This window comes from Plectropomus leopardus, chromosome 20 (assembly GCF_008729295.1).
Source record: "Plectropomus leopardus isolate mb chromosome 20, YSFRI_Pleo_2.0, whole genome shotgun sequence".
Taxonomy (NCBI): domain Eukaryota; kingdom Metazoa; phylum Chordata; class Actinopteri; order Perciformes; family Serranidae; genus Plectropomus; species Plectropomus leopardus.
The window spans coordinates 5,579,647-5,601,841 of NC_056482.1; the positions used below are offsets into that span (position 1 = coordinate 5,579,647).

At 38.4% G+C, this 22,195-nt stretch overlaps 1 protein-coding gene across 1 annotated transcript in view; it reads left to right on the top strand.

Annotated features, from left to right (window-relative positions):
* Positions 1-21,673, top strand: part of fcho2 (FCH and mu domain containing endocytic adaptor 2) — a 66,982-nt gene extending 45,309 nt beyond the window's left edge. Inside the window, exons 18-28 of the mRNA XM_042509971.1 lie at positions 1,708-1,791; positions 4,658-5,164; positions 5,600-5,721; positions 6,642-6,771; positions 9,266-9,377; positions 12,235-12,390; positions 13,144-13,276; positions 16,110-16,309; positions 16,484-16,548; positions 17,958-18,122; positions 18,217-21,673. Of these exons, the coding sequence (XP_042365905.1) occupies positions 1,708-1,791; positions 4,658-5,164; positions 5,600-5,721; positions 6,642-6,771; positions 9,266-9,377; positions 12,235-12,390; positions 13,144-13,276; positions 16,110-16,309; positions 16,484-16,548; positions 17,958-18,122; positions 18,217-18,239 (1,697 nt within the window). The 3' untranslated portion in view covers positions 18,240-21,673. The remainder of the gene's footprint in view (positions 1-1,707; positions 1,792-4,657; positions 5,165-5,599; positions 5,722-6,641; positions 6,772-9,265; positions 9,378-12,234; positions 12,391-13,143; positions 13,277-16,109; positions 16,310-16,483; positions 16,549-17,957; positions 18,123-18,216) is intronic.
* The last annotated feature ends 522 nt before the right edge of the window (positions 21,674-22,195 follow it).

Consider the following 22,195-nt stretch of genomic DNA (forward strand, 5'->3'; position numbering starts at 1 on the left):
GTAATCAAACATTTGCACAAAAAATCAGATTTTGATTTAGGTTTCAAAGGTTAAAGTTGTAATCCTTAAGATTTTAGTCCTGGTTGACTTGGTTAAACCTGTGGTTAAGAAATGCAGCTCTCTTGAGCAATTACTTTGTTAGAAATACAACAGATAAATGGCTGGCGTGTCTGTTTCCAGTGCAGCCAAACAAATGCAAATTGTTCATATAAAGAAGTCAGTCATTAATAATTGGAACAGCAATCTTCCTGCTGCACATGGTTCAAGTAGTTTTCAACAAAACAGCAGAACACAGTAAAAGGAGTTGGTTATCTTTCTGAAAAGTTAAAGGTGAAAAACTACTCATCTAATTCTGTGGCTGCTCTTTTGTGTTTCATCACTCCCTTGCAAAATCTGAAATTTATCTTTTGTAGATAAATTTTAGAAAACTTTTTGTAGTAAAAAAATACACTTTGTCTATGACTGCCTCACTGTTTAGCCAGTTGAATGCTTTTATTTTTAAGCAGCAGCCACAGGAAATGTAGGCTTTGCATAACACAGTGTCGAGAGTAAACAAAAACATACACACATAATTTCATGTGAATCCTTATGTTTAGATAGGCAATCTGAATTCAGCATGGGAGTGGCGGACTCCGCCACTACCAATTAAAACTTACTTTATAGACACTTAAGATTTAAAGATGGCTATTACAGACAAATGCAGACCATAGATAGTATGAGAAATGGGGTTAGATTTCATGAAAATCTGAAGGATTATTACTTGAAGGAGTAACCACGCAGCTAGCTTTTTTTTTTTCTTTCTTTTTTTTCACTTACTCAGCTGAGCCAGCAATCCTATCCTTTTTGGTCTTTTTATTTCTTTATCTTATCTTCTCTGTATACACTATGTAGTGTCTCCTTCCATCTGTTAATTTTTCTGTGCTACTCATTTGGAAGCCTTTCCACTCAGGGCAATCCCAAATGAAGAAAGTGACCCCTGAGGTCAACAGAATATTCACCCTTAGGGAATTAAAATGGCAGCTTTTTCTGTCCCGGTTTGTGGATTGTCTATTCAGTCATTTTCCAGTTTCTGTTTCATAAATCTTCTTGAAGTCTTTACAGTCATACTTCTCTAAGAGACATTTGAGTGTTTGTTTGACTTTGAGTGTTGATGAAGGGATTCTCATGGCTTTACGTGCATGACACCAGTGTTTAAACAGAGTGACATTAGCGCTGACCCATTGCCTAGGCTAAGCATAATCCACAGTTAATTGGCACCTAGTTGAGGTCAAAGGGTCGGCTATAAAGCCCACTGGCACGTATGTTGTCAAACAGTGTCTCGTTACTGTCAAAGGTCTCGGCTTAGAAGTCAAAAGAGCATCGTAGAGTGCCCTGATTAAGATACGTTGAAGGGAATTAAGTCCCTGCTTACAGCCTGTTAAATCTCTCTGTGTACAGTGTAGCAGTATCACCAGCTCCCAATGCACACATGACACATTTAACAAGTCTGTGAGGTATTAAAACCATTAAACTCACACTGAGTGAGGTAGAGATTGTAAAAATGTGTGGATTTTTTTTTTCTTCATTTATTATGTCATATGTTTTTTGTACATTTTTTTCTGTTTTTACTTTGTTTTTACTTTGTTTTTTGATTTGTTATAATGTCATTGTCTGAGTTTAAAATACTTGATGTTTTATTCTTTTATTTATGTAAACTTTTCTTGGTAGACCTTGCCTCTATCCTCCTTTTTATTCCTCCATCTCCACCTTTTCTGACGAATGACTCAGACGTCTTTCTGCCAGAGGCATCAGGTAAAATGTGTGTGTGCCAGAAAGCGATTGAAATGCAAACTTGTTTGGAGCATTCATCCACTTTTGTTTTGCATGGCAAATGTTTTTATGTTTGATTTTTGCTTCTCCGTATGTAAACTTTGAAATATTCTTTACTTATATGCTTGTGAACATGTGTGAGAGTCAGACTGACTTCTACCTAAACAATCAGGACGTGTGTCCTTAATGTTTGTCTAAAATGAGGGTTATTGCTTTACACATTTATTGCTGGTGAGAGGATGCAGTTTAGTTTCAAATATGCATGATATTTCTGTAAAGACACAAAAACTATGCTTACACAGTTTGTGCATGTGTTTTAAGCTCATTGTGAGCTACAGTAGATGCACATGCTCCATGAGTCCCTTTTCATATTCTAAGAAAGATATGTAATAATAATCACAATAATAGTAATAATCATCATCTTTATTTATATAGCCCTTTTCAAGCTTAAGCAAAAAGTGCTTCCCAAATAAAAGGTTTACAGAATAAAATAAGATGTCAGAAACCCATGCAGCCCCTCCCCTGCCCCCTTTTGACACAACCAAATTTTGGAACATAAAAAAAACTAATAATAAAATAGCAATGCGTACAAAAACAAATGAGGGTGCAAGATCAAAAATACAATTTTCCAAGTAAGTAAATAAAAAGTGGAAAAGATAATTCACCTCATTTAAGCCGATAAAAATTAAGATTAGAAGAATAACCACATGTAGTAGTAATTGTTGCAATGAAATAACAGACATTAACTACATAATGTGTGTAAGGTTTGGTTCTGACGAAGTTTTATTTTAAAGCTTAGATAAAATGTAATTACTGCTGCTTTTAGCTATAAAACATAACTCATACTGTGTGTGGAACAATTTAAGGGGCTAAATAATATAGGCTACTATACCACACTACTGTAATACACAAAGGTGTTTTATATTTGATTAAATGCCAGTTGTCAGATTTTGTCAGTTATAAAAGGTCTGGCAATCAGCAATGAGATGTCTATGTTTTTGAAAGCCACAAGATAATTTTAAGAGATCCAAACTGGCCAAGTCATCAAAGTTCAAATTGATTCTTTTGTTTTTGTTTTTTAAACTGCAGAATTATTAGTCTGAAAAAGAGGGTGAACTGCAACACTAAGGAATACCAACCACAAATTAAAGCAAACCAACAACAAAATGATAACACAAATGCAGTCTTTACACCAGGGGTGTGGACTCGAGGCACATGTTTTGGACTCAAGTCAGACTCAAGTCATAAATTAAATTGCTTTACTCAACAAAATAAAAAAAAAGTCTTTCAGCTCTACTTTGACTTTACACCAATGACTTGGCCTGAATCAGCTAACTTTACCACTATTCATTCCCAGCAAACCACATTTAATCCCCCAGATTCATTTTGTTTGAGCCAATCAGACAGCATCCAATCAAGTTGTAGTAGAGAACTAACATTACGTTACTTATGAGTTGGAAAAAATTACACCAAAGATAACTTGTTTGTGTACAAAAACTACGTTATGGTCAACAAAAAATTTGTGGTTTGCAAAACGTGCTGGTTGAAAAATATAAGGAGATGCAGTAACTTTCAATTTGTTATAGACAAATAAATACAAAATCTTAAAAACATTCATGATTTTTGCAAATTTAACATATTATTATTGTGTTGTTAAAATGAAATTACATTTGGTGAAGAAGGTATTATGAGTTGTTTAGGATACAAATTTACAAATTTCAAAATTAAGGACTTTGGACTTGATTCAGGACTCAAGTGTAAAGACTTAAGACTTACTTTTGACCTGCAAAACCATGACTTGGTCCCACCTGTGCTTATATATATATGCTGTATGTAAATACATAGGATATACATACATTTAACACATTTTTTAACAAAACCCTACCAGTGCTTGCTTTGGTGGTGACTCAAAGGAGAGGTGTGTAAGATTTAGGGGGATCTCTTGCAGAAAGAGAATGTAATATTCATAAGATATTGCATTAAGAATTGTTGTTTTTGTTACCTTAGAATGGGCTGATTAGATCTACACAGGGAGAGCTTCCTCTTCCATTAAGTCAACCCTGTTGCATCACCGAATGTCTACAGTAGCCCTGAACAGACAAACCAAACACTGACTTTAGAAAGTGCCTTTGTCATTTTTACCATACCTGCAGGGCATCATAGGTTCTTCTACATGCTTGGAAAAGGAGGGGCTAGCAGAGGGATATTCAGTCGGTTACAACCTGCAACGTCACCACTAGATGTCCCTGAATCCAACACACTGATCCTTTAAAAGTCTTTTTTTTCCAGAAGTGTTTGTTGCTTTGGCTCCATGCAGTAACTAAGAAATTCTGTTTGTAGACAGCCGTTTAAGTCATCTTAGATCATCCACATCCGACCTTATATAATACAGGGTTGAGTGTTTGTTGTATCACTTGATAACCCAGTGACACATCACTAGCTTTAAACATTACCGAGTGATTTAAACTCACCAGGGTCATGCTAAACGGATGTTTGACTCATCTTTCAAACAGATAGCTCAGCAGCTCAGAAGCCAGATTGCATTAGAAAGCAGCAAGTTTAGTAATAAAAGGACAACACTGCGATATAACACCACTGTATGATTGGTCACCCCAGCAGGTCAGATAACAATACCACTGTAATGGCAACCAGTACACAACCAGTACACAACAGACAGGATTCTACTCTAACAAATACTGGAAGAAAACTGTTAAAAGGTAAAAGCAGGACAGCATGTGTGTCTTGAGACTAATTTGTAATTTTCTTGTGTTACTAAATGTTTGATGAGTACACTTTGCTTTGCATTGTCATGTTTATTGCTTCTTTCAATAAAATCAACCCCCTTTAGCTGAGACAGTGACACAACGGGAGCGCTCTCCCCCCCTGGCAGAGAGCCAACAATCCAAAGATGTCTCCTCTTTCTCCTCATCCACATCCTCTCCCTGGGACTCACCAGAAAACCCTTTCCAAGCACTCAAGCCCGTACCAGCGAGGGCCCAGAGTGCCCCTATCACCCTGCCGACCGAGCCAATTGACCCCATCAAAAGCCCTGCCGCTGCCAGCCCTCCAAAGAGCAGCGACGCCTTCTCCTCCGTGTCCTGGTCCCAGAGTCAGTGGATCGCCTTCAGTGATAATTTCGCTCCGGCTCGCCGTCAGAGCTCCGGGTCGTCTGTGAAGGAGCTTCAGAGGCCTCAGTCCAGCTCCGGCAGGTCAAGTCGTTTCCTGTCTGATGACTCTGCCGACGCTTACTGCAAAGCAACGGGCAGCAAAGAAGAGGGCAACTCTCTCTCTGATGTCTTCTCTGGGATTACAGATAGGCCAATACCAACAGCTCCATCAAGCAAAATATTTAATGGTAACATTATTACTGATGCTAGAGATGTGTCTTATGCCTGAGGTTTGGAGGTTTATGTTTTCTTTTATCTTAATATTTGTTAATTAATTTTAAATTTTTTATATTGTGCATTTGTTTCACATTTGAAGTTTCATTATTTTCTGTTGTTTTATTTCATTATTCTATTTTACTGACATGCTTATCTAACTCACGGCCTGGTTTGCAACATGTTTGTCTTTGAGTTTCTTTTTGTGAAATTAATTTTGGAATGTGTTTTACTTGTTTCCTTTTATGATTTGTAAACATGTTTTGCTGTTATGGTGAAGAGGTCTTGATGCATGATGGTTTTGCATCCACATGAATGAAGTACATATGAAGTACATATGTTTGTTTGTAACTGATTCACAGGCTGTTAAACTGTCACCAACTGGTAAAACTCACTGTTTCTCTGTTTAGTGCCAGTGCCAGTACCAAACCGACCGACGACCCCACTGACAGCTGGTGCCCTGGTGCCCCCGCCACGACCCTCCTCCAGGCCCAAACTCCCCACTGGAAAACTCACAGGAATCAATGAGATTGTGAGTAATTACAAATCAAATTCTGAAAAAGTCAGGGCATTGTTGTTTTTTTTGTTTGTTTTTTAGTCATTTACAAATTGATGCCTGCAACACATCCCAAAAAAGACAGGGGCGTGTTTATTAATGTGTGTGATTCCCTTTAAAAAAAACAAAAAAACAAAAAACACTCAGTAAGCATTTAGGAACTTGGGACAGTAATTCTTAAAGTTTTTAAAGTGAAATTCTTTGCCATTGGTCTCTGTTGTTGTATTTTGCGCTTTATAATGCACCAAGAATTTTCAGGGGGAGACAGATCTGGACTGCTGACAGCCAATTTTAGTGTTTGCACTCTTCGACTACAAAGCCACACTGTTGTAACATGTGCAAAATGTGTCTCATTGTCTTGCTGGGATAAGCAGGGATGTCCTCTAAAAAGACTTTGTCTCGATGGCAGCATATGTTGCTCCAAAACCTGTGTGTACTTTTCAGCAGTTATGGTGTGTTCATAGATGTGCAAGTTACCCATCATGCCATGGGCATAAACACACCCTCATACCATCACAGCTGCTGGCTTGTCAACTTTGGGCCGGGTACAGTCTGGATGGTCCTTTTCCTCTTTAGCCTGGAAAACATGATGCCTATAATTTCCAAAAACAATTTGAAATGTGAACTAGTTAGCACGCTTCCACTTTGTGTCAGTGCTTCTCAGGTGAGCATGGGCCCAGAGAAGTTTGCATCTATTTCAGAATGAGTGTATATTTTCAAAAAAGCAATAAAGTTTATCAGTTTGAACATTAAGTATAAGTAAGTAAGTTGAATATAGGTCAAAAAATATTTACATTTACCTTTTACACAATGTCTCAACTTTTATGGAACTGAGTGACACAAAAGTGTTAAAATGATATTGTACCACCATCTTATTTGTGACTCCCTTCACTCAGGTACGGCCGTTTAGCCCACCCAAGACATCTAACGCCAGCCCTCCTCCAACAGCACCGCTGGCCCGGGCAGAGAGCTCCTCCTCCTTGTCCTCAAATGCTTCACTCAGCGCCGGTAACACCCCCACTGTTGGTAAGCCTCCTCTGTTTATGAACTCCCTTTTTTTGGAACTATTTGTTCTCCTTTTCTTTAGCTCCTTCCCAACCTGCCACATACCTTTTTGTGTCTGCAACACGATGTGCTGTTCTCCCTCTCCTCTCACTCCTCTCCTTACAGGAGCTGAGCACACCTTTGCTCTCCCCCTCTCCTCCCCAGAGCCAGAGCTGCTCTCCCTCTCTCCTTTCTATCTACTAAGCCAGAGTGAGTCTGCCTTTCCAAACTTGTTTTCCCTAAGAGACACTCCTTTCTGTGGTCATCTCTCTTCTGCATACAATCCACCGATGCTGAGACTGTCATCATCAGGGCCTGTTAGCTCCTCGTTCATCTCTGTGCAGTCAGCTCCATGAGCTTAGGGCTCACCTGCCACTATCACACATTTAGGACTTACTCTGCATCATCTCTTCTCACATTTTTGTTCTCTGGGTTTGTTTATCTCCTCCTTTTCTTCTTCATGCCTTTTAATTTGGCATAAAGAGGATGATGTGTTCATAGCGAAGCTGCCTACCTTTGAGAAGCGGTGTGAAACACCAGCAGGTATGGTTGAAGTTCATACAAGAGGATTCTCCTCAAAGTAAAACTAACACCAGTCTGTGTAATGGGCTGGACAGACAACTGGATGTCTTGCTTTGCAGTGATTGTGTTTTTCTGTCTTGTTTGCTCTTCATGTTCACCTTTTCCGGTCCGTTTCTTACATTTGTCTTCTTGACAACAGCATAATTTCCTAACATAATAAAGATTTTACTGTTAGAATCATTCAGTAATTGAATTGACTGAATTGACTTGAGTTTAATATGCTGTCTGAACCCCTTAATTCAAACTAAAGCAGCTGTATCACAATGAACTCTAAAACATACCTAGGGTTGGGCGATAATATCAAAATATTTTTAGGCTACATTGCAATACATAATATATATCTCAGTATTTTGAAATCTCCTCTAAACTAGCGTAGACTACTAAAATAAATTATAATATACTACTATATTACTATATTACTACAGTTATAGTAAAGTTAAATAAAGTAGCTACAGCCATATAGTAAAGGTAAATAAAGTACTGTTATAATAATGTTAGCCCTTTGAAAGCTGGGCAAATTGGTTTGATTTCCTTCAAAAACATAAGGAGAAGGCATTGAGCAACTTAACAAGACATAGCCCAAAAGCTGGCAACAAAATAGCAAAGAAATACAAGAAAATGACCTAGAAAAAGTGCTGATTTTTTTTATTTTATTTGTTTTGTAACATTATTAAAAATAAAATTATTATGATTATAAAGATGGTATTCCAGATATTTTTTCCCTATTTTGTGTATAATTTTCTAGTAAGTCTCCCCTCTTTATCAAAACTAATTTTTAGGTAATTTTCCTTTGACCGTGTACATATTTTTCACAATTTGTTGGACATTTCTTGCCAAGTTGCTCATTGCTTTTTCCCCCATATTTTCAAGAGAAATCAAACCAGTTTGCTCAGGTTTCAAAAGGTCAAATAGTTTGTGAAAGGCATTGGAACGCAGCTCAAGAAAACTGATGTCAAAACAAGTTTCAGAGGGTTAAATAAAGTACTGGTACAATGAAATCAAATAAAGTATTGTTATAATAGAGTTAGATTAAGTATTGTTATAATTAAATAAATAAGAGCACAACCCATTTTGCTTTTATTTTGAAGAACCCAGCTCATCTCAGACTGCAAGTCATGATGTTCATGCTGTTAACTTGAAACTGTTCTTGTTGCACCTTTAAATGTGAGGATTCATTCACTGAGAGATGGCAACAAAGTAACAGCTCTCCAGCTCACACATTACAAAGATTTGCAAGTTGCACTGGTGCTCTTGTTCAAAAATGTGACTCAATAATTGCAATCGGAGCTCTGCAGATACAAAAACACACAGCCTTACCTGCTCATACTACCGCCTCTACCACTAATTAAGTTACCTGTTGTTACCTGACTGTTACCGCAGCGCCATTAAACATAATGATTAATTCACTGTAAGCTGGAAACAAACTAACAGCACTCCAGTACATATATTAGTAGTATTTGCAAGTTGCACTAGTGCTCCATGGTTGCAAAATGCAACTAAATAATCACAGTCTGCAGCTCTGCGAAAGCCCTGTTTTATGTTTGTGTCTCTCATTTTAGTGGCATTTTTTTACTCAGTGTTTGCAGCAGTCATTCTATATATTTCACGTGAAACAAGCTGCAATACATTGAGTATAGGCCCTATTTGATATATCGCCCACCCTAAAACCTACCTCATTTCTGTTGGTTTGAAAAATAACAGAATGTACTGATTTGCAATGTATGAATGACTGACCTCCTGAAATGCAATAATAGAAAAACTCAGAATGATGTAAAGCATCTTTGCATGATCAAACCTTCCTAATTCTAATGTGAGCTTTGGACCCCGCTGTTGTGAAAGTCTGACCTGCAGCTGAGTCAACAGACCTCAAACTCTGTTCCTCTCTCATTCTCAGGGACGTCTCGCGGTCCCAGCCCTGTGACCCTGGCATCCCAAGATGCTTTGCCCATTGCCGTGGCCTTCACAGAATCGGTTAATGCTTACTTCAAAGGAGCTGATCCTACTAAGTGAGTCTCACATGACCTCCGGCTGCTCAAAGGGCCCGACATGGACCTGCACGCATACACATTTTTGTCCATATTTGAACTTTAACTACACATGAGTTCTATGGTACACGTTGTCTGGTCCACGCTCAAACCTTTTGGTTGTGCATTTAGCAGATAGTACCTCCCTCTCGCTCTGCATGTGTGGAATGTTTTGTGTTAGCCTGACACCATTCTTTCAGAGTGGATAACCTACATGGGGTAGATTATAGTCTGGGGCAGAGAAAACATACAGCCTTTTATTGGTTAACTGCTGTTAAATTGCTGCTGTGCAAAAAGCTTATTTTTGCAGGGATTAGTAAATGGAACATTTCATAAGCAATGCAGCGGAGACACGGTGCAAGGTTGAGACCCGCTGTGGGCCGTTAACCACCACAGCCTCGGCCAACCCCAACTGAGGGAAGACGCTGGAAACTGTAGACTGTAGAGGCATACAGATGTTTATTAAGAAGAGTGGAAATGGAGATGTGTTACACCTGGGACCCAAAGTGTTCAATATCCACTTTGAAAAGGGCCTTGGGTCCCATTAAGTGATATAAGCAGTTGTTTGGGGCCCCCAGAAAAGATATTTTTCTTATTTTTTGCTTTTAGATTAAGGTTTTTATTTATTTGAAAGTAAACAAACAGATACTGTTATCATCTGTAGTTATACAAAATCAAGACACCTGGGACAAATGCACATTTTTATATCAGCCAAAACAAACATTTAGAAGTTATAGTGATACATTTTGGTCACCAGTGTCCCTGCCAGCAACACTGTGAGCCAATGACCATGACCTCTTAAAAGTCTTGCCTTCATCTTTTACTTAGCTAACATCTGTCCATATAACATTTCGTTTCAAATACATCCTGGACAGGTAGCGATAAACCAAAATAAAGTAGAATAAAATAAAATTAAATGCTTGAAGCAGTCCAATAGAATCAGTAAAAAAAAAAGTTAGGAATATTCCCTCAAGTTACCACTCCAACAAAGTCAGGTCTGGGAGGCCCAACATATCGTACCCATTTCTCCCAGAGCCGTACAAAAATGTCCATGCTTAGATGCAAAGAGAAAGTAACCTTTTACATCACGTACGTCTCCACTGGCACGTCTATCCAGTTATTTATAGAAGGACAAACGTGCATCATCCATATTCTGGTTGGCACCTAGAAAAAATTAATTTCATTGAACAGGAGATAGTACTGTCATAAAAATTTCCTAAACAAAAACTGACTACATTTTGTGCCTTTTTTTTTTTTCAACAAATAGCAAAAAAACATTGAGCTCAGAGATGGGTGAAATGGACAACGTAGGTAGGGGCCTACTTGGGTAAACCCACCCATGTGGGTAATAGGCACAGGGCCAATATGGAATCTGTTGGCATTCCCATACAGGGCCCATTTTTCAGCCCATTTATTACCCACATGGGCCCCTAATACAATTGTTGACACAGGTCATCATGGCCATTTTCTTTTGTAGGAAACTGCTAGTACGCCCATGTCTCAGTCCCTCACCAGCTAGCTAGTCAACATTACATTGTTGTCCCGCACTTTGACAAATTACTGTGTCCGAAATTTTACTTAAATCAAGCAGCTAAGTTGCTGCATTTGTTATCACTCCTCTAATATCAGTGCAGACTTGATAATGGCTTTAAAATGAAACAGTGTTTTTTTTTTTTTAAATTTGATTACTTGTTTATTGATTGATAGCAAACTTGAGATATGAATGAATCATGAGCATCCTGAGAAGCACAAAAGGCTGCCTGTTTCCACGCAAGAGAGATCACCACTGCAGAGGACGGTATATATACGATGTCCTGCAACATTCCTAGTCTCTATGTAACTCCAGCATACTGAGGACATATCAGGAGAGTCCCAGTTTTCAACGACTTACCCTTGTGACTCTTCTCTGAGGGTCAAGGTGGCACTCAAAAACGAGGAGTCGTGGTAAAAATATGAAGTGGGGTTAAGCCGAAGTTACTGTTACCTATGAAACAAACACACCCAGCATTCTTTGGCAATCACATTTTGCGCTTGTATTTGATATGATAAACAAAATTAATGAACAAGACAAGTAGGTAACACATTAGTATCTTCACAAGCTATTCTCTGACAGTTTGCCAGCACCACAGCCCATGATTTAAGTTAAAAATATGACACCTGGAGGTCGGTTTAAGAGGACCTTTGACACGGTTTGAGGGTAATGGATCAATACTATATCTACTGTAGTCTGTTTCAGCTAATAGGTCCCACTTTCCATGCTTATTTGTACATTATATGTGCCTAAAGTAATATTTACAATCCACATGTTGGTTTGGTGCCATGTGAAGTGGCAGCACACTACAACAAGGGGGGCACCCCGAAACCAAATCTGCACAGGGCCCCCAAAAGTCTAAGGCCGGCCGTGCTTGGTAGGACCTTTGTATATAAAAAGTGTATTAATAGGTTCAATTGTGATCCACTAATAAGACTTAAAAAGTGTCCAATGTAGCTTGAACTCAGTTAAAGTAGTTTTATAGTTATAGTGTTTTTTTGTGTCATTTTTCAAGCAAGAATCCCAAACAGCCTCTGGTTCTAGCTTCTTAGATGTGTTCATTTGTATTTTTTCTCTGTTATTTGTCATTGCTTATTGAATAAAATTGAATATATTTGGGTTTTGGACTAATGGTCCGACAAAATAGTTGATCTGAAAATGTAAACTTAGGCACTGAGAGATTGCAGTGGCCGTCTTTTCATAGTTTAGTGACATTTTCTGAACAAAACGGTTATTGAAGAATTGGGAAAAATAATCAACAGCCGCTGTCTAAGACATAGTTCACAGTCATGTGGCTTTTTTCCACAGGTGCATTGTGAAGATCACAGGAGACATGACCTTGTCGTTCCCCATGGGCATCATCAAGGTTTTCACCACCAACCCCTCCCCGGCTGTACTCACCTTCAAACTGAAGAACACCAGCAGGTTGGAGCAGATCCTACCCAACCAACAGCTACTATACAGGTGAGCAGTGCTGAAAAAATACAAACAGGCTGCTTTTCAAGTGAAAAAATTAACAAGTTATCAGCTCTGCAGAGTCGTGGTTAAGTGAAAGAGGGATCTGGACGCAGTGATTTGAGTGAGCATGGAGGAAATGTAGTCTGCGTCAGTGAGAGGAAATTCAATTAGTAATCTGACATAAACCTATCATTAAGCTGTCAGGGAAGTATTTTCCACCAGACTTTAACAGCCAGGTTCTCAACAGCCCATGTCTCTTCTGAAATACTTCACGCTCTGAAACAGCAAAGAACAGCAAACTTCATTTAACAGCTGCTTCACTTAACGTACATCATTTTACCCCTCACCTCTTCAGTCTCAGTGTGTAATGCATATTTTACCTCACATGAAGTGCAAGTTTCAATGTGTCACTAAATATGTTGCTTCTATTTTAAAACTGCCGTTTTTAAAAACAAATTTAATGTGACAAATTCATATCCTTTCTTAAAAAGTAAAGAAAAATGACATCTTTTTTTAATGTTTTTTTCACTTCCCTTTCTCTCGGTTATCCCAGGACCACATGGTTGGACTAATTGAATTAAATGGAATTCATGATTTAGTAGCTGGTTGGATATAACAGGGTCATTTTTTCCAAGCTATTGGAGCTTTGCACACAAAGCCAGGAAGAGCAATGAATAATTGAGCCTCCAATTATTCCTTGTGCGTGAGTGAATATGTGTGTCTGTGTATATCTTTCTGACTGTTTGTCTTTTTATCTAGTGATCCTTCCCAAAGTGACTCCAACTCCAAGGACTTCTGGTTCAACATGCAAGCGCTGACGTCCTACCTCAGAAAAGCCTCCGAACAGAATCCTACAGCTTCCTACTATAATGTAGACATCCTAAAATACCAGGTCAGTCAGCCAACAGCGAGCCCAGGACCTAATCCAGATAAAATAACTATAGTTAAAGAATGCCCTCTAAAAACATAGTTCCCAGAGTGTTTTAAGCTCCAAGCAAGACTGATAAAGAAGCAGAAACAAGATGAGAGTAAAAAAGTGAAGTGTGGAAATAAAGGCAGTGCAGACGGTTTGTCCCATTCTCATAAACAAGATATCTGGGGGATGCCTTGAGGGAATTTCTTTAAATTTAGCACAAACAGCCACTTGGATTTAATTATAAACGTGTAAGATTTTGCTGGTTTATAGGGTAAAGGTCAAGGTCACTGTAACCTTGCCTGTCTCATTCTTGTGAATATGATATCTTATGATTTCCTTAATTATTTTTCAAATTCAGCACAAATGGTCACTTGGACCCAACAATAAAATAATTCAAATTTGGTGATCAATGGTAAAGGTCACAGTGATCTTTTGTCCATCCAGTTCTTATGAATGTGATATTTCAAGAACACCTTGAGGGAAATTCTTGAAATTTGGCAGAAACATCTCCTTAGATTCAAGGATGAACTGATTAGAATTTGGTGGTCAAAGTCAAGGTCACCGTGACCTTGCACTTGTCTTATTCTCATGACCAATATTTCAAAAAGCCCCTAAGACAGTTTCCTCAAATTTGTCACAAACGTCCACTTGGACTCAAGATTGAACTGATTAGAATTTGGTGGTCAAAGGTCAAGTCACCGTGACCTCATAAAACATTTTTGTGGCCATAACTCAATAATTCATTCACTAATCATGACTGAAGTTCACACATATGTCTAATAGAATAATATAATAAAGTGCTGACCTTGTATATCCAAAGGGTCAAAGGTAAACTTCACTGTGACGTCAAAATATTCTGCTAAAACACTTTTCTGGCGATTACACAATGTGATAAGTCAGGAACAGAAAGGAAGATATTTGATTGGATACTGAATTGGTGACACCAATCCTGGGTGTCCACCTTAGAAACTGTGCTGATTGTTAAGATTTTTTTTATGTGTGTGAAGCATCATTGTTTTCACAGACATGGATGTAAACTGTAACTTCAACTTGACTGGTGCACAGAGACATGGTGGTAATTCTAATATGTGAAATATGCTGCTTTCAATAGCGATTTTCCAAAGTGTAAGGGATACTTTGGTGATTTTCAACCAAATCTGCAAAGTATGCTTTTAAAAAGAAACAATCTAACAGTATTTTTAAAAAGCTTGTTTTACATGTTGAAACTGGCTTATTTACACTATCACATTAGTTTATATTTCATGTCCTCATAAAAAAGAACAAAAAAAGTTATATATAGGCTGCAGGTTCTCAACAAGGAGAAAATCTACCATTCAGAAAATGCCAGCTACACATTATGTGGAAAGATAATAGACACTTTACTCTACACTCAATGTTGCTTTGATAGATTTTCTGTGAAGTATTGTGACTATAAGGAAGCCTTTGTTTAGTTTTCTTTTAGTGTTATTTTTCTGCCTTTTAAAGGCTATAATCCTACATTTTCCAATTTTGTTTTTCTTACAGTGATGTAAACCCTTTTTTCTATAATATTGATAAATTACTTTATGTTACAGTAGAAGGAGCCTGTATCATATTTGTTTTTAAATTCGAAATGTCCAATTAGCTTTAGCTGGTTTGGCCACACTGTCATCGTGCATTGAGCCTTGGATCTCCTTTTGGCTCACAACCTCACAAACCACAAAAGGCCATCGTGCCTCCCCATCAAGTCCTGTCTTTTTATGATTTCTCTTGACAAATAAATCTTGGTTTTAGTTAAGCTATGGTGTAGTGAGAAATCTAGGAATAGAATGAAATACAAGCTCATCGAGGTGTAGAGTAAAAACTGAATTGGCAGATTCAGCTAAACAAAGAACTCTTTTCGATAAAGTAGAATTAATGTTTTGAGTGATATTAGTTTTGTTATCAGCTTGCATTTGTAATTGCAACACAGTAAACCAACCTATTGTGATTGTGTCCAAATTACAGTGTCACAATTGAACTTCTAATGCCAGCTTTACACCGAACGACTTTTCAAGCATTTCACTGTCATGAACAAAAATCTAATGCCAAAAAAAAATCATGAGTTTTACCTCAGTTGGTGGGCACTCCCATTATCTCGATCATTTGGTTTTAGGTGGCCATAAAATTCAGCCCAAGCTGAAAAAGTCAGTAAAAGCAGACATGTTTAATATTATCCAAAGCTTTTATTCTTGGCTCATGCAAATGCTGAAGTTCAACATGAGCTTTGCTGCACTCTCTCAGCACCAAACAGGAAGCAGCAAACCGGCTCGATGGTTAACATGGACGAGACTCTGTGAAGGTGTAAGAATGTGATCAAATCTCAGTAATCTTGTACTGTGAAAAAAAAATTTTTAAAAAATGTTTTTTTGACATGTGAAACCCTTTATCTTGTGTTTTTAGAGTTCTGTGTTTTTGCTGACATGTAAGGAATTATCATATTTCTTAAAGAGAGTTTGTTGTAATATTTTCCACCAGGAGCAAGATGTGAAATAATCTCAAAAGGAGTATTTGTAGTCTTGCAAATAGTGACCCTTCAAGATCCTCAGTCTTTGCAAAATTTTATAGTGTGATTAAGACTCACATTAAGTTTGGATTTAAGAGGACATCAAACTTCAGTCTTAAAAAGTATTTGAAAGTCTTATTAAAGTGTTTGAGTGTATGACAGTAATAAGTTGAGATTCAGACATTAAACATGGTGTCATGTAGTCTCATCGCAGCTGAGGACATTTGGGACATCAGCTCTAATTGCTCAAACTCAAAGCAGCTTTGTCGTCCCTGCTGTGTCCAGGTGCAGTCTGACGGGATCCATTCCACTCCTCTCAACCTGGCCATCTACTGGAAGTGCACACCGACTACATCAGAGCTGCGGGTAGACTACCGCTACAACCCAGAGTCCATGGCGTCCCCCGGTCCGCTCTCCAACGTACAGATCTTAGTGCCTGTAGATGGAGGAGTCACCGGCATGCAGTCTCTGCCCAACTCCATCTGGTAAGATGTGGAGCTTTTTATATCAACGGGAGCACAAAAAATGTACGTGAAAGCATTTCTGTGATAGTTCATGAGAAGCAAATTCTTTCTTTGGACCTGGATCTTTTATACTGCTGTTTTTTGGGGGGTTATAAGTTCCTCCTTCTTTCAACATCTTTCTCTCTGTGATTTCAGGAATGCAGAGCAGAATAAGTGTCTGTGGAAGCTGAGTGACATCTCAGAAAAGTCTGAAAATGAAGGTACGTCATCTTCTTCTTTGTTTGATATTAGCTCATTCAAAATCCTACCTGTAGAGAATGTGTATGAGGTGGACCCATTGCTGACCAGTGAGTGTATGTAGCCCTTTTCACACGGAGATTGTGCTATAGAGATGCCACCAAAGCTTCTCAGATTTTTGCAGTCTTACAAGTTTGGTGCAGCTACAATCTTAATAAACTTCGGTATGACATCAACTTTGATGCATGCAGACTATACGATGACATGGCTTACTGAATGGCAGGCAGTGACATAGGTCCACTGATTTAATAAGCAAGAACAAAACGTTGTCGGCGTGCGTCATCCATCTACGCTGCTGTAGTGATAAGAGAAAATGTAAACAAACAAATGGAGCCCTCACTGTAGTGGCATTTATGTGACGAAATAAGTCTGAAAGAGAGGAGGACATGAATGTGGACGTGCTCGAAGCTGGGAAAAGTTTTGCAACGAGAGCTCGAAGTAAATATTAGCATCTACTAGCATTCAGCGTTTAGCAGTGTTGTGCTGATCAGTGTGTCATTTCATGCTGCATTTCTGTTGGTTGGTCAGTAGATGTAGGTCAGCAGCAGTCACACAGTAAGATTCTCATCCCAAATTTCGGACGCTGTCAGAATTTTATTCCAGCATGTCTTTGATGGCACGACCGTGACAACAGCCGTCCTTGAACCTCTCTCACTGTGCGACACAAGACCTCCGTTTTAGAGCCACAACCAAAGATATCGGCACGTTTCTTTCACAATGGTCATCTTTCGTCTGAGACAGTCCAAAATTGCACAGTGTGTACCGGGCTTAAGTCCCTCCTTTGCATTTTACACAGAACCAAATGACGGCGGCATCATTCCAATCCAGTATGATTTCAAATAGCATGCCGGCATCATGGAAACAAAAGAGGTGTTATGAGCGTGACATTTAACACAACAGCTTCGGCCGCTGGTTTGACAAAAAACATTTTGGTCAGCAGTGCTTTCTAAACCATAGCAATGGCCTAACATGTCAGTAACAATCATTTACTGTCCCTGTCATATGGTGGCTGATCCTGTCCTCTGCACGGAGAGTAATGAGCCCCCAGACCTGCAGTTTTCCCAAATTGCAGACATTCACTGCCGCCGTTCCTCTTTGAATTAGCTGCTAACTTGCTGCGTATAAACAAACATAGCATGCCATCAAGATACACACCCGTCCTACCCATGATCCCATCTGGCCACCTGTCCTTTTTATACAGACTTTTTGGCGCTGTTACCACCTCCAGTGGCAGCTTAAAAGCAAGGCAGCTCTGTCACCTGTATTCAACGATAATACATTTTATACAGAACCGTGGGACAACATAATGGTGTGATATTTCCGCCTCAAATAGGCAGTGTAAAAAGGCGCTTTTGTTTATGTTTGACCCCAGGCGCCGGGTCCCTGAGGGCCAAGTTTGAACTGTCAGACGGCCCCTCGAACCCCACCACTCTAGCAGTGCAGTTCATGAACGATGGGAGCACCTTGTCAGGAGTGGACATGGAGCTGCAGGGAGCTGGATACAGACTTTCTCTCAACAAAAAGAGATTTGCCACAGGTATGCAGCACGCCGGATCATCCGTATGTAGCTGATTCTGACACGTTTAATGCATCAGCACCTCAAACTGCTCATGTTTTCTTTCTTTCTGTAGGTCGTTACATGGCAGATTGCTGAGGTGACCCACCACTTCTCAAAAAAAAAAATATCCTTTGACACAGCAACTTTGCAAGGCTTCCTGAACCTCTGGATCCATCTGAGCTTTTGCCCAGGAGGCGAGAATCTCACTACAATAAAACAGCACTGAGTATTGAACACTGTTTAAAAAAAAATAAAAGAAAACTAAGACGAGCTTTCAGGAAATGTGTAGATATGAAGTCTAATAATGCTTTCTGATCAATTCACTTTTGTATAGAAACAATTTATGGATTAGATATAAATCTATATTGTATTTGAAATCATAAAAAAAAGAAAAAATAGTGCACTAACAATCTTTCAGACGCTCTTCTTCCTCTTATATTCGTTTCTCAAGAGCCTACAAGGAGTATAAAACAAAACCGTGGAAGAGAAGAAAAGCTTTCTCCCTCCAAAACTGTAAATATTAACACTGATTATTCTGCTCAACCAGCTCTGAGTCAACGCTCAAATCAGTTTTGTTTACTGATCTTTCTTCTTTTTCTCCTCACGTTTTTTTGTTTTTTTCATCATGTGCAATGAAACAATGAAGGTAGAATCTGTCTTAAACACACTTATGGCACAAGCTTGATCGCTTAAAATAACAAAGTGCTTTCAAACGAATGCAAAAACAAAAAAAAAAGTCTGACCTCAGTGCCTCTTCTTATACTGTGGATCAATAGGCAAAAAAAGTAATTACCCAAATTTGGGTTTTCAGATTTAAGCTACATTTCTCTGTGGTAAAATGCAGAGTTTTTTAAACAATCACCCCTAATGGGGTCTGTGATCAGTGTGGTCTTTTTAGAAATTCTGTCCTTGTAAATTCCCCTTTCGGTCATGGCTTGTTTTACATTTTTAAGCCCTTAATTTTTATACTTTATAAAGAAAAAACAGCAACCTTGACTGTAAAACATTGTGTCAAATGTTAGATGCTTTTAAAAAAAGAATCACGGGACATTAGCCCAATCTTCACTTTTTTTAAACTGGCAGTGTTTTTAATCACACTTTTGTGCCCATTAATAGAGAAATGTGCCTGAATCTAACTTTTCTCGAATCTTTTTTTGTATACTACAGCACAGTCAATGAGAATAGCACCAACAATGTGCCAGTTGTGTTTTTTTTTTTTTACTCCTTTTATTTGGATGTTGAAGGGAAAATGTCTCCTCTTTTTACAACCCGACTGTCTTCCACAAAAGAATGAGTCATGTTCTGTGATTTAAGGTTCATCCCAAACTCGTTTATATTTTGTATTTTTCTACTCTGCGCTCGTCAGTTGACATTAACCTCTCGCACACTCGCCGTGCAGTCGTCGACGTAAGTGAGCAGTAGCACAAAAAGGCCAAATGAATGATCCAAATGCCTTACCGCAACTACTCGACACTGAGTAATCCGGTGTTGTTGACTGTGGTTAGATATTGTGACACAGAACTGCCATTGCCCTGTGATAGATTACTGACCTGTCCTGCCTCTCACCCAGTGCATGTTGGGATAAGCCTTTGGCAACTATAAACAGCACAAGCAGGTATAGAAAATGGATAAATAGATGGAAAATTGCCACGTTTGACTCTTGGTGCTTCTTGTCCCTGACTAACAAAGGATGCTGCTGTAGAGGCTGTTGTACTTATTGACAGAGTATTTTTTCTGTTTTTTTATTGGCCTCAACCATGTAATGATACTTAAAGGGTAAGTTTGGTGTTTTTCAACGTGGACTATAGTTTCTCATGTTTTTGTGTCTGACTGACTAATGGGAGCAAATGTTTTTGAAGTTGGTCCAGTATTGAGTTTCAGCAAATAGCTGTGAAACAAGCTGCAATGTAATAACTAAGGGGCACCTGTGCAATGTTAATGTACGTTTATTGAAAGAGCTTGTTTTTGCCACTGACAGGCTCAAAATGTTGTTGTTAGTGACAATATTATGGAAAGGATCCCTACAAAGATAGATCATTTTAAATACTCCATTTAAATACTTAGTCATTTAAGCGTCTGTAAAGCCAGCATATTCTCACATCTGATTTGGTGAGTTAAGGGTTTATTTCAACCCAACCAGAGTTGATGATTGTTGGAAAAGTGGAAAGACAAATCAGTATGGGTTTTGTGAGTTTTATTTTGGAACTGACGACTTTGAATGAAATGTGTTTTATGATGATAAAATTACTAGTTATTTAAATGGAGTCTGGTGGGTTTGGCGATATCAATTTTGAGGCTGTTCCTGTTCAAACAGAAAGGACCTAACTTTCTGCAATTTTTTTTGTCACTGTAGGGATCCTTTTGTCAGACACTTAGTGTAACAATCTGGCCTATCAGTGGCAAAAACAAGCACTTTTAGTGAATGCAAACTGCCGAACATGCCCTGAATACTAACACTGCAGCATATTGTGTGATATCATGCGATACGGTTTCCAAAATCCTTATTCTCATTAGTTTCTGAGACACAAATACTTGAAAAAGTATAGTCCAGGTTGAAAAATACTGCATTTCCCCTTTAAATTGGTTAACATGCTGGTATGTGACGTGATAAAATTAGTTGCCTAGAAGCTGTGATTGAAAATTGCCGAAACTTTTTAGGGCAGGAGTTACCCTAACCCGTTTCATACACTGTGCATCATGTGGCCAACTGACCTCTCAGATATGATTTTAGAATAAGATTTTAAAATAACTTTTCACATCAGGCTTACTTTTGACTGTCCGCTGTGCTGTAGAAAATTGTCATTTTTTAACTGACTGGTTCACAGGTGATTTAAACTCATACATACTTGATTCATCCAATGTCGTACTTGGATCATTTACTTGTTTCTGTTAATCATATCTTGCCGGGGTGATTATCACCAGATTTTAATGTTTTTAATGTTTTGTATGATTCTGGATTAAGACTCAAGCCTTTGATAATAATCTAGACATTAATCTTAAATTGATGATAGAAATGTCCATTTAAGTTGTGTCTTTTGGTCTAATATTTTGTATCTCACTTTAAACTTTAATCAGCCAAAATGTTTAAAGGTCTATGAAATACATGTGTTTACATAAAATCCTAAAATTGTAGCAGCAGGCATTTATAGAGTGAGATATCAACATGTCACTCTGTGTTTTCTTTTAATTCATTTTATCAGTGGTTTTGGTCAAATGAGCCAAATGCATTAAAAAAAAACAAAAGAGCACACAGGTTCTATAAGTGTATTCAATAAAAGCAAGCTGGTTCTTGCTGTCCCTACAAAACGTACAAAATCAACTTACGAGGCTCCTTCTTTTCCGTCACTTTCACATCTTTTCTTTCTTTATGTGTTGTACTGAACAGAGTTTAAAGAGAGCAAAATTGTGTAAATGATTCTCATAAATTGTACATTTTTACCAATATCTCAGCCACTTTTTGTCTCTACGATTTCTCATCGTGCCTGTATTAAATGTGTAATATATGAATATATACAAATATATTAAAATGACTAAGTGTGTTCCGTGTGGTTTCTTCTAGCCTCACCATGAAGATAATGTAAGTTCCATTTTTAATTTAAGTTTTGTATGAACATTTATGCTCCCCAGAGGTGGAACCTGGTGATCCCCTGAATGATCCTCCAGCAGCACTACCAGGACTTATCCATAGAAATATCTTAACATCCACAAGGTGGATTTGCACAACAGTTTTGTAAAGACGTTTATTTTCCCAAGTCAGCATATTCTTGGGGATCCCTGAGCACCTTCAGGTCAAAATTTCCATTTGTCCAATACTTTGGTTATTGACTAAATACCTTAAAAACTATCTGCTGTCCCATTCTCATTTGCACTACATCTTAAGTGCTACTAAGCATTTTTACTGTGTGAGATTAGCCTTTAGCTCACCGCACTGCTGCTGGCCTGGGTGTAAACCCGTAACCTTGTTATAATCACTGTGGATCCAGAGTACAGGTTGCAGTTAAACATACTGCATGTTTGTCATTGTTCTGACCTGCTGAGGGACGGCAGAAGCA